Source organism: Natator depressus, chromosome 6 (assembly GCF_965152275.1).
Source record: "Natator depressus isolate rNatDep1 chromosome 6, rNatDep2.hap1, whole genome shotgun sequence".
Lineage (NCBI taxonomy): Eukaryota > Metazoa > Chordata > Testudines > Cheloniidae > Natator > Natator depressus.
This window is the reverse complement of record NC_134239.1, coordinates 105,024,736-105,037,941: the sequence shown is the minus strand read 5'-3', so window position 1 is coordinate 105,037,941 and position 13,206 is coordinate 105,024,736. Positions and strand designations below refer to the sequence as shown.

The 13,206-nt window shown below is 38.7% G+C and overlaps 1 protein-coding gene across 2 annotated transcripts in view; it reads left to right on the top strand.

Moving 5' to 3' along the window:
- The window catches only part of ATG2B (autophagy related 2B), a 78,716-nt gene that overhangs the window by 28,441 nt on the left and 37,069 nt on the right, over positions 1-13,206 (top strand). Inside the window, exons 13-22 of one of the 2 annotated variants that reach the window (XM_074956186.1) lie at positions 599-691; positions 883-1,071; positions 1,708-1,981; positions 2,543-2,645; positions 4,112-4,304; positions 4,433-4,575; positions 7,430-7,587; positions 7,859-8,031; positions 8,570-8,717; positions 9,567-9,766. In XM_074956186.1, coding sequence (XP_074812287.1) covers positions 599-691; positions 883-1,071; positions 1,708-1,981; positions 2,543-2,645; positions 4,112-4,304; positions 4,433-4,575; positions 7,430-7,587; positions 7,859-8,031; positions 8,570-8,717; positions 9,567-9,766 — 1,674 coding nt within the window. Of the gene's footprint in view, positions 1-598; positions 692-882; positions 1,072-1,707; positions 1,982-2,542; positions 2,646-4,111; positions 4,305-4,432; positions 4,576-7,429; positions 7,588-7,858; positions 8,032-8,566; positions 8,718-9,566; positions 9,767-13,206 lie in introns of both variants that reach the window. The other variant, XM_074956185.1, reaches the window with a different exon arrangement.

The window sequence follows — 13,206 nt, the reverse complement described above, 5'->3', positions numbered from 1 at the left end:
GTAGTGATTGGGTAGTATTAAGACATCTTAAATTTTAATTGAAAACTCAGATAATGGGCCACAGTGTCCCCTCTTTCCCTGCCACCAAAGGATCAAGCCTGTAGAGTTCTCTAATGTTTTGTGTGTGTGAAGCAAAAGGAATTGTGTTTTGAAAATTAGGTTGAAACATTTCAAAGAAAGTGCTGCTTGCCACCCCATCCAATTGGGCAGTGGGCAGGTTTTCTTAGGTGATGGCTCTTGGCCCAACTGCTCCTTGCTCATACTCAGATTGAGATGAGCCTATGATATTGGATTCATGATGGTGGCCCTAGTTGCTGTCATTCAGGCGCTATATTCCATCTGCTCTCAGCCGCGCCTGTGCTTGTTGATCACTTCCTATCTGTCTCCTCAAATGTGGTGTGTGAGGCTCAGGGCTTTCTGGACAGTCTCCCCAGTCTGAATCAGAAGTTGTGGCTCTTTATTGGATCTGTGGCTATCAGACAAGCAGTTGAATACTGGATTGACTGGCAGTTTGGGCCAGATAGACTATGCTTTTTCCTGCTCTCTGGTTCTTTTGTTTGTTTTACATCTATTAATTATTTAATTTTTTATTTTCAAGCTGCTAACATTTCATTCTGAAAAAGGAAATGATACACATCCTCTTTCATGTCTTCAGCTCCATTATAAGCACTCAGATAACAGAGGACCTCAGGTAAGGTTGAAAAAAAAACAACCTGACTGCATTGTTGCATTATGCTGTAGCATAATATTTCTTCTCTAATCTTTAAAGGTAACTTTATATCTTGATGGTTGCATAGAAAGATGTATATTGCAAGCATCCTTTGTTTTTCTAATGTATTTTTCAGTATTTCATTGAGAATATTGATGTACTTATTTCTGTAGGGTAGTCAAGGAAGACTGAGCTCTGTTCCACAGAAAGCAGAATTACAAATCAAGCTAAGTCCAGTATTTTGTGAACTGGATATCAGTATTGTGGACAGACTAAATTCTTTGCTTCAGCCACAGAAACTAACCACAGTGGAGATGATGGCATCTCACATGTACACATCTTACAACAAACACATTAGTCTGGTGAGTGAAATTAATTTATATGCATGCTGGCGGGCCTGGAGCTACCAGGAGGCAACGGGAACATTTTAAAGGGTCTCAAAATTATTGTCCGGCCAGAATAGGTACAAAGCCATCCAATGTAAAGTAGTGGGGTAGCAGCAGATTGAAGCATTGTCATCCTTTTATATAAATTATAAATAACAATAAAATACCGACACATTAGCCAAATTTTACTTTTTTAAACTCTTAAAATCCAAGATTTTCCAGGGATCTAACTACCCCCTAGCCTCTTGGAAGGTTGTTTTGTTTTTTAAATGCAGGTGCCCCAAAATACCCGTTTGATCTTCTGATAATGGGAATCTAGAAGCAGCCCTGCACCCCTGGTTTAAATTCTATATTTGTGTAGCTCTGTCCTGAATATTTTATTTTTTTCAATCCTGATTAAATATAAAAGTTTGATAGTACCTGTTCTAATAGCTTAGCAAAAAAAAGTATGGGTGGTCCATATTCTTTTATAGTTCACGTATAGTACTGTATGAAATTGTATAAAAAATGCAGCTTTACCTATTACAACCATTGTATCAAGTCAATAAAGTTTTCTTTTCTTTTTATTTAAATGCTGCTTCTCTAGTTTGTTTTTCACCTTGTATTTTTTAGCATAAAGCTTTTACCGAAGTTTTTCTGGATGATTCACGTACACCTGCAAACTGTAGAATTTCTGTGCAAGTCACTTCACCAGCATTAGATCTTTTTGTTCGCTTCCCTATACCTGACCTACGATCAGATCAGGAAAGAGGACCGTGGTTTAAAAAATCACTTCAGAAGGAAATCCTTCATCTTGAATTTACAGACATGGAATTCAAGACTGAGTTTATAGGAGGTTCAACTCCAGAACAAGTTAAATTAGAACTTACCTTTAAAGAGCTAGCTGGTAAGAAGTACAAATGTTATATTAATGCTAACTATACTTTTCAATTGTCAAACAGTCATTTGGTTGACAAAGAGGTCTTGCAAGTTTAAACAGAACTTTTGCCCTCTTGAGAATACAACTTTCATTTTGCACTTTTAGGAGCATTTTATCTGTGTTACTTCAGTTTCCGGTATTTCTATGATAGAACCTCAACCCAAGTCGAAGTATATATCTTTAGCATAATACAAAACTGAATCAGAATCCCAGATAATTAAGCTTGGTGTTTAGTGTTGTATTATATAATTAAGGTTTCTGGTTCTTAGCTGAAATATGCCAATACAGGCAAAAGCTTACTGAAGTTAAAGTAAAGTCTTTCTGGGTAATACAGTTTGTTGTTGTTAGGAAAAAAAAGAGATACTTAAAATGTGACTTGTTTTACTGGTGTTGCTTGATATGAAGATTGTAAAAGTACTAGCTTCAGAATTGTTAAAATCATGGAGCGGGGTTCTGCTCAGCTATACCTGCAGGCAGACTCTGGCCCCTGTATTTTTGATCTTTCTACAAACTTTTCTCCTATTTAAGGCTTATTTGAAGAAGATAAAGCAGAATCTTCAATAAAATTCTTTCAAGTGTCCAGTGGCATAGATGGAGATATGATATCATCTGACAACTTTGATTGGCCACGGTAAAATATCTTTAAATTTTCATCATAATTCTTTTTAAAAGCAACACTTTCTCTAATAACTAATATAAATAGTCAGAGACAGTTACTTTAAGTATCAGGCACAAAGTAAGAATGTGTCATTATTGATCCCTGTAATTGAATAGAACCTAGAGATGAAGAAATCTTATCTTGCAGAAATAACACAGACCTTTATTAATGGATGGAATGATTTCTGGATGGAATGAGCCAATTATAACTAAATTCCTACACTTTTGGTGGGGAAAAGCTAGGTGAATGGAGAATTTTGAGGGAAGAAAGCTGGGGGCTGTCTGGGACAAGGAAGCTGGGTGGGTGAGAGAGTCCAAAGATGTTATGTGGGAGTGATGGCTGGTGGAGTTGCCTGGAGGTAATGGGGTGACTGGACGTGCTAGCAAATGGATGGCTCACTACTCGGATGCACGGAGCATTTTCACCAGAGCTCTTATAAGATGGGTAGGTACTGTGGTGCCTGGGGCTGCTGAGGTGCATGAGGTGTGAGTGATGCGGGAGGGAGGAGACATCCTGATTTAGCAAGCTAGATGGTGAGGGAGCCTGGAGTCAATATTGGGCCCCTCGCCTTGTGCTGCTAGTACAGTGCTACTGTCTCTTCCTGGGATTCAGCACAGAGGGCAGTGGGAGTGGGAGGCAGAGAGGCTTGCTTGTCAGCAGGTACCATAGCAGTCCCATGTGGCAAGAAGGCACAACTGTATAACTTCACAACAAATAACTGCTGTCTTTCCCTGGCTCAGCTGAACATGTGAGGATCCCGATGAGCTGTGGGAATGCATGATGGCACTGCCAGATGTGTGATGTTTGGCAGTATGATTGCTTTTAATTTTTGATTTGAGTAAAAGTTTAAACAATTTTCCATCCATACACTGTTCATGTTCATTTTACTTTTTCTCTTACTTCTGAATTTATTATACTCTTAAAGTGAAAATCTAACACACACAATTAATTTTTAACTGTTAAGATGCTGGTGCAAAACCAGAAAATTTGAGCGAATACTGAACCTCTTCTTGAGCCTGGATATTATAGTTCATATCACATAAAAGGATGTTTAATGTTTGGGAGACCCCTGGTTAGATGTTCATACTATCTATAATATAAAGGCCCCAACCTATGTAGTTACATAAATTAAAGAGGCAATTTCAATCCAATCTCTGAATGTCCTGTTTTTCATTGATTTATGCCAGACCATGTAATGGAGTCTCACACTTTTTCGGATGAAAGTTTACAATGTGATGAATTCCTACGTACAATAGTACATGTAGGCAATGTAACAATTTGGACATCTAATGTGTTAGTTTATACATAATATATGTATCAATGCATTTCACAGGCTAACTCATAAAAAAGGCACATATACATCTCCAGTGGATATCTACTGTAAAAATTCTCAGCATATATCACTAATAATTTATTCTGCTTGCTTTTTTCAATATCAGGATTGTATTGAAAATAAACCCACTGGCTGTACACTCCATTCTGGAAAGGATAGCAGCTGAAGAAGAAGAGGGTGATGGAAACTTTCAAGAGGAAGAGGAAGGAGGATCTCATTCTCTTAAGGATGTCTGTGATCTTAGAAGACCAGAGCCTTCTCCTTTTTCCTCTCGTAGGGTCATGTTTGAAAATGAAGAGGTAAAACAAAGTCTTACTGTTTACAGAATCATTGTAGATACAAATGAATATTACCTTTCTGGCTTATATGCAGCTTCTGTTCCAGATAACCCTCAACAGCTTGAGATTGTGTTTTGTTTTATTTTCAGATGGTGATGCCAGGTGATGCAGTTGAGATGACAGAGTTTCAGGATAAAGCAATCAGCAATTCTCATTATGTACTGGAACTCATGTTACCAAATGTTCACTTAACGCTGCCAAACAAGACCTTTTATGAGAAACTTTACAATAGGTGAGTATAAGCATTAGTTTACTTGGTTAGTATGACCTGTATTTCTGGTCAGTGTATTCATTGGTCATAAGAACAACTAAGTCAGTAGCTGCAGTAATTAATTTGACCTGTAATATTTGTACAGCTCTATAACAATGTAAAGTGCTGTATAAATGCTATTCTAAGTTATTATCAGAAGTGCAATGAAGTCTCCTCTCTGGACCCTATCTGAGCAGCCAGCCACTCAAAACAATTTGGCAGATCTTTTCTATTGAGAATAAAATAAATAAGTTTTTGCTTCCACCAAATGAACGTTTGTTTTAAGATCTTACAGTTGCCACAATCTAGTTGAATTCCTCTTCAAATTCCACTTCAAAAATTGTTGAATTAGATTCTTTTCCCTTCCCTTTGTGTGTGTGTGTGGGGGGGGGGGGGGTTAAGTAGGGCTGTTGATTAATCACAGTTAACTCATGCGATTAAATAAAAAAAAATAATCGTGATAAATGGCAGTTTAATCAAACTGTTAAACAATAGAATACCAATTGAAATTTATTAAATATTTTGGATGTTTTTCTATATTTTCATATATTGTATTCTGTGTTGTAAATGAAATAAAAGTGTATATTATTTTTGATTACACATATTTGCACTGTGAAAATGATAAAAGAAATAGTATTTTCCAGTTTGCCTCATACAAGTATTGTTGTGCAATCTTTGTTGTGAAAGTGCAACTTACAATGTAGATCTCTTTTTTTTGTTACATAGCTGGGCTCAAAAAAAAATAAAAAAAGCAATGCCAAACTTCAGAGCCTAGAAATCCACTCAGTCCTCCTTCTTATTCAGCCAATCACGAAGACAAACAAGTTTGTTTACATTTACAGGAGATAATGCTGCCCTCTTATTTACAATGTCGCCAGAAATTGAGAACAGGCATTTGCATGGCACTTTTGTAGCTGGTGTTGCAAGGTATTTACCTGCCAGATATGCTAAACATTCATATGCCCTTTCATGCTTCGGCCACCATTCCAGAGGACATGCTTCCATGCTGATGATGCTAATTAAAAAAATAATGCGTTAATTAAATTTGTGACTGAACTTCTTGGGGGAGAATTGTATGTCCCCTGCTCTGTTTTACCTGCATTCTGCCATATATTTCATGTTATAGCAGTCTCTGATGATGACCCAGCACATGTTCATTTTAAGAACACTTTCACTACAGATTTGACAAAACGGAAAGAAGGTACCAATGTGAGATTTCTAAAGATAGCTACAGCACTCGACCCAAGGTTTAAGAATCTGAAGTGCCTTCCAAAATCTGAGAGGAACGAGGTGTGGAGCATGCTTTCAGAAGTCTTAAAAGAGCAGCATTCCGATGCGGAAACTACAGAACCCGAACCACCAAAAAAGAAAATCAGCCTTCTGCTGGTGGCATCTGACTCAGAGAATGAAAATGAACATGTCGGTCTGCACTGCTTTGGATTGTTATCGAGCAGAACCCATCATCAGCATGGACGCATGTCCCCTGGAATGGTGGTTGAAGCATGAAGGAAATATGACTCTTCAGTGCATCTGGCACGTAAATATCTTGTGATGCTGGCTACAACAGTGCCAGCAGAATGCCTATTCTCGCTTTCAGGTGACATTATAAACAAGAAGCGGGCAGCATTATCTCCTGCAAATGTAAACAAACTTGTTTGAGCGATTGGCTGAACAAGAAGTAGGACTGAGTGGACTTGCAGGCTCTAAAGTTTTACATTGTTTTATTTTTGAATGCAGGTTTATTTTTTATATAATTTTACATTTGTAAGTTCAACTTTCATAATAAAGAGATTGCAGTCTAATTGTATTAGGTGAATTGAAAAATACTCTCTCTCTTTTCCCAGTGCAAATAATTGTAATCAAAAATAAATATAAAGTGAGCAATGTACACTTCATTATTCTGTGTTGTAATTGAAATCAGTATATTTGAAATTGTAGAAAACTTCCAAAAATATTTAAATAAATGTTATACTATTATTGCTGAACAGTGCAATTAATCGCAATAATTTTTTTAATGGCTTGACAGACCTAGTTTTAAATAAAGCAGATTTGATAAGGCAGAGTAAAGAAAAAAAATCACCATTTGCAATCTTAACACCAGTAATGTACAACATAAAAACATGCAAAAATAGTAAAGAAAAATTGAACCAGTCTTGAAAGAATATAGAGAGAAGTCGATATAGAAATCGACACTTAAGTACATAGTGAAATAGCAAACCAAAATTTTATTAAATTTCTAATCAATATGCATGTACTTACACTAAATTACTCTAACCCTAGCCTTGAAAAATATGAAGTCCTATCTTTTTTTAGCCTCAGCTATCCCTCAGGAGCCTGACTTTGCTCTCTGCATGACACCTCAGCCATTAATTAAGTACTCCATGCCCCTTCAGTCCTCTCATTGGACAAGTCTTGCAAAGTCACTTCCACTTCAAGCAAAACCTTTTACTCAAATTGCCCAAAAGATTGTCTTAAGCAAAGAAATGTAGAATGTGCGTCTTGTGAATTTCTTTAATATCCATGAGGCAACCAGAGTAACTATCTTTGGCATATCCATTGAATTAGCGTATGTAAAGGATTTGTGCTGCACAATCAAATGCCTGACATAATTAATAAAAATCAGATTTTTGTAAAAGATCTAAAGAGCAGATTATTAGGATTTCTTTGCTCACTAAAATATGTTACTGCGATTTGTGCTCTTGAGCTCATCTCATCCTTTTGCAGACTATTTTGTATGAAATCTGTTACAGGACTATTGTACATTAATTAGCTTTAATTCAAGTGGCATTTTAATCAGATGTTTAATAATGCAACAATAACATGTTTTTCTTTCTAGGATCAGCAATGACTTATTATTGTGGGAACCCACAGCTCCATCTCCTGTAGAAACATTTGAGAATATTTCATATGGTGTTGGACTGTCAGTCGCCAGCCAACTGATCAATACTTTCAATAAAGACAGCTTTAGTCAATTCAAATCTACAATTCATTATGGTAATGTATTTTATAAATCCTCTCGAACAACAGTGGTACTAGGTAGATATACTTGCCTGAGACTATTAAGTGTACAAGGGGAAGACTTGAAGATATAAAATCAATTATATATCCCACAAAGAAATGTGTAAATGAATGTTTTGATATGGATAGAATGTTAGCTAAAATACTGCTGTGAAATTGAATGTTATTAAAGGTGAAAAACTTGTAATTTTCTTCGATAACTTTTGTATTAGTTGTATCAAGATATTTTGTTGTTGTTTTCTTGTAGATGATGAGAGTGGATCTGAGGAGGAAACTCTACAATATTATTCCACAGTTGATCCAAACTATCGTTCACGCCGGAAGAAAAAGCTTGAATTGCAAAACAAGAACACACAGAGCGCTCTCTCTGTTCTTTTAAATGTTAATCATGGATTAGTGTCAATATTCACAGATGTAAAGGTGAGGTTTCAGGAACGGACAATATTGTGCTAAGTCTTAGGTTTACTTACAGGCATAATGAAAAGGAGTACTAGTGGCACCTTAGAGACTAACAAATTTATTTGAGCATAAGCTTTTGTGAGCTACAGCTCACTTCATAGTCTCTAAGGTGCCACAAGTACTCCTTTTCTTTTTGCGAATACAGACTAACACGGCTGCGACTCTGAAACGTTACAGGCATAATGTATCTTGATACGCTGACAGGATATCTGGGTGCTATCTGTTGTATTATTGCTTTATTAGCAGTTTTGTTGTGCAAGTAGTCATATGTGTGTCTTTCAGATATTAGAGTCTCACTATCTTAATGATATCGTTAAGGATGCATCTGACTATGATTCTATGTTTAAACATTTTTGATTACTTCATATTTGATGTTAGGAAAATTAAATACAAGGAGAGGAGAGCTGTATGGTAGCAAGTGACACGTTCTGTTATGCTGTCCTAAGCAGCAACAGTAATTCCACAAGCAGCTGTATGTTTCTGATTCTTTCTTCAGCAGGATGGTGGAAATATTCTGGAAGGCAAGCGTGGTGAATTCTGGTTTGAGTTCAACAGTGGTTCATTATTCTGTGTGACTAAATATGAAGGTTTTGAAGACAAACATTACATCTGTCTTCATTCTAGCAGTCTCAGTTTATATCATCAAGGTAGGAACTTAAAATGTCAGTGGATGTGAATTTGAGTAAAGATTAACAAATAGTCAAATACAGGCTCTTTGGGGCAGAGACAGTCATTTTATTCTGTGTACAGCATTTTGCATAATGGGGTTCTGGTCCATGACTAGGGTCCCTAGGTACTATAGTAATACAAATAATAAATAACAATAATTAATATGTTTGCTTCCGGATCATCTAGCTTCAAATGACCTCTGCAACTGCTGGCCTGCAAAACTCTCAAATCTGCAGAAACTGTCTCTTTTTCAAAAAGTGTCATTCTCATTTGTTAATTTCCATGTAATTTCAAAATAGTACAATTCTGTGTGCACTCCTTGAAATCCTAATGTAGGTTTTAGGTCATTGTCTGGCTGGCTAAAGTGCAGTCAGCCAGTAAAGTATTTTAAAGTGACCAAACAGTCTCCATGGATGACAGCTCCATTGTAGCCAAGGAGCAGAGAGTGGGACCTGTAAGTTTTAAGGTTTCCTGTTCCTATAACGTCAAATGAGTGGAAATGAGGTTAAGGGAATTTCAATGTGAGGGCTTCTATTAAGTTGGGGGATGACGTACATCTGGCACTGTGTCTCATGATCTTCACCAGCCTCCCAATCACTAACTTCTAAGAACAGAGGATGTACAACAGCAGAAACTTTCCTATCACTCATGTCTGAGCTCTTGTTTCCGTTTTTTGCTAATACTATGGCAAAGTTAATTGCTGTTAATTAGCTGGAGAGTTAAAATGATCTTATCGCCAGGTAAGGGTAGACAGATTTCCAGTAGTTTTACCTAAATCACAAACATCTCTGCTGCACCGGATAACCATAGCTACGATCTCTATACAGGTGTGGTGGATGGAGTTGTCCCTCCATCTGAAATACGACTGCCTAACACAACGCGTCCACACTGGTTAGAACCTACCATTTATTTTTCTGAAGAAGATGGTCTCAGTAGGACTTCTTCAGATGGTGTGGGAGTGGACTGTTTAAGTATGCTGTCTGTTGCAGTGAAAATCCAGTCACATAAATCGGAGAGCAATACAAAGGTTTGTGTTTCCAACTTTACGCTTTTGTGCATTGTCTAGATTATTTCAGACACCTAATTTACATGAAAGCATTTACAAGAATTCAAACTTTCTTCTAAAGGTCATAGATAAACACAAATAACTACAAACTTTGAACGTTGTCCATTTTTAAACTGTTAGTTTAATAGCTATTGAAATCTGAATGCTTTACTAGACTTTAAAACTACTTTAATATTCCTTGTGGTTATGTCTGTTATTTAGCAACATAGCCCAATTCTTCATGTGATTCCTTGTGCTGGTCACTATTGCTTTTATCTAAAGGATCTGTATTTTTTGGCAAGTTAGCCTTCTTACCCATTCTTTGCTCTCTTTTACCTCTGCTATGCATTTGTGGAGGCCATTCTCCCACCTCAGGCAGGGATAAATACAAAGAGCTATAAGCTTAGTGTTCAGTTCATTGGCAGCTTTGCCTGGTAGGGAAATATTGCATCTTTTACCCTAAAGAACAGCCTTTGCCTGCCTACTTCCAGTCTCACTGTTCGCATTGGTAGGAGTTCATTTGGCTTGGCTCCTGCATTCATTGATATGGGCAGAAGATGAGAGCTCTGGCTCTGCTTTGCTCTCTCTCCCACCCCCGCTCCCAGAATCCAACTGCTCTTGTAGTGGCACACAGGTGGGATGGAAAAAGAGGAAGTCTCCAGTGACAGCCAACTTCAGACCATCACAAGGGCTCAATGGCTTCAAGCTTTGCCAGGGCCTTGACAACCTCCAGCACAGGGACACCAATAGACCTGTAGTTCCTATTCTTCATGGACCCCAGAATGATGCAACAGATCATTGGTCACCTTCCTAATGCTCTTTAGCCACTGCCTCTAACTACAGGGCATCTCCACTAGCCACCATTGATCTTCATAGAATCACAGAATATCAGGGTTGGAAGGGACCTCAGGAGGTCATCTAGTCCAAGCCCCTGCTCAAAGCAGGACCAATCCCCAACTAAATCATCCCAGCTAGGGCTTTGTCAAGCCTGACCTTAAAAACTTCTCAGGAAGGAGATTCCACCACCTCCTTATGTAACCCATTCCAGTGTTTCACCACACTCCTAGTGAAAAAGTTTTTCCTAATATCCAACCTAAACCTCCCCCACTGCAACTTGAGACCATTACTCCTCGTTCTGTCATCCGCTACCACTGAGAACAGTCTAGATCCATCCTCTTTGGAACCCCCTTTCAAGTAGTTGAAAGCAGCTATCAAGTCCTCCCTCATTCTTCTCTTCTGCAGACGAAATAATCCCGGTTCCCTCAGCCTCTCCTCATAAGTCATGTGTTCCAGTCCCCTAATCATTTTTGTTGCCCTCCACTGGACGTTTTCCAATTTTTCCACATCCTTCTTGTAGTGTGGAGCTCAAAACTGGACACAGTACTCCAGATGAGGCCTCACCTATGTCGAATAGAGGGGAACGATCACCTCCCTTGATCTGCTGCCCCTACTTATACATCCCAAAATGCCATTGGCCTTCTTGGCAACAACGGCACACTGTTGACTCATATCTAGCTTCTCGTCCACTGTAACCCCTAGGTCCTTTTCTGCAGAACTGCTGCCTAGCTATTCGGTCCCTAGTCTGCAGCGGTGCGTAGGATTCTTCCATCCTAAGTGCAGGACTCTGCACTTGTCCTTATTGAACCTCATCAGATTTCTTTTGGCCCAATCCTCTAATTTGTCTAGGGCCCTTTGTATCCTATCCCTGCCCTCCAGCGTATCTACCTCTCCTCCCAGTTTAGTGTCATCTGCAGACTTGCTGAGGGTGCAATCCACACCATCCTCCAGATCATTAATGAAGATATTGAACAAAACCGGCCCCAGGACCGACCCTTGGGGCACTCCACTTGATACTGGCTGTCAACTAGACATGGAGCCATTGATCACTACCCATTGAGCCCGACAATCTAGCCAGCTTTCTATCCACCTTATCGTCCATTCATCCAGCCCATACTTCTTTAACTTACTGCATCAGCTGGGGTAAGTGCCTTTCCTTAGTGATATCCACCACAACCAAGCCATATTTCTGGAAGTGCTGCAGTGGCTTCTGATAGGGACAGGGGGCCTCCCTCTTCCAGCTGCAATGGGGCACTGCCTGGAAAAGGCAAGCCATAAGATAGATTTTAAGGCCAGAAGGGACCACCAGCTCATCTAATCTGACTGTGACGTTCTACAGGGTACAATCTGGACTGCTGGAGAAGCTGTGTCTTCTCAGTACTCCAGCCTGGAGTGCCTTTTACACTGCTTTGCAGTGAGAACCACCACTCCTAGCCAGTTCACACGCAGCCTCTAGCATGCAAAATCACTCCTAGCTGTATTACGTAAATGCTCTGGCCAGCCACTCATTAATTACATACAGGGTGACAGCAGCCAATTCCTGGTCCCAGACCTTCCGCCAGAAATGTATGTCTTGTACTGCCCAGCACCCACTGAACAATGCAAGCTTCTATAAAGTCTGTCATTTCATCAATGGAAAATGACATGCACAGTCCCTGTTATCTCAGGTGGAGGTTCCCAACTCTTCAATCCAAACACACACTGGTTTAGGTAAAACAATAAAACAAGTTTTTTAACTACAGAAAGATTTTAAGCGATTACAAGTAATAAGGCATAGAAGTCAGAATTGGTTACAAAGAAAATAAAAAGATAAGATGCAAATGAATACCTAACTTAACAAGCTAAATGAACTTAAAAGCAAAAAGGTTTGTTTTCACCAAAGACTTACAGCAGTCTGGCTGGATTGCTTCAGCCAGAACCCCCCCTTTCCCAGTTCAATGATGCTTCCTTTGTCTTTCAAATGTTGTAGCTATCATGAGTATAGATGAAGGGAGAGAGGTAATTTGTGTTCTGTGTGTCCTCCATTCTTATACCATTCTTCCCTCTTTGAGGATTACCTCCAGCTGGAGTTCAAGCGACAGCCACTCTGTTTACACGGGAACCCCCAGTTCTATTGTCAGTATGCAAAGTTCTTGCTTTCACTCTTCCTCCTGGCCATTTAACTAGGTGATAGTCTATAATACAGTTCATCTGATTATGCTGATACGCTGGAGCTCCAGCCAGGTATCTTTTATCTCTGAAAAACTGGTTTTGGCTTGCTTTTCTTAAACTTGGAACATGATACAGTTATGTTATACAGTAGAATCTTCTAACTTTACATACAATGTTGATACACCATATTTTACCAAGACAATAATGTTCAGTATATTATGAGTTTCGAAATGATATCTCACAAGGCATACTCTGTACAAAATTTATCATAGTCTTGTAAAAATGGTGAACATGGATTACAGCCAGTCGCACTGTCCTCCTGTATATCACAAGCCACCAACACCACCCAGTACCCGCACTAAAACTAAAAACCAAAATTAGACCAAAGTATTACAGCCCTCAGGAGACTAAACTATTATATGCCACAGGAAGAC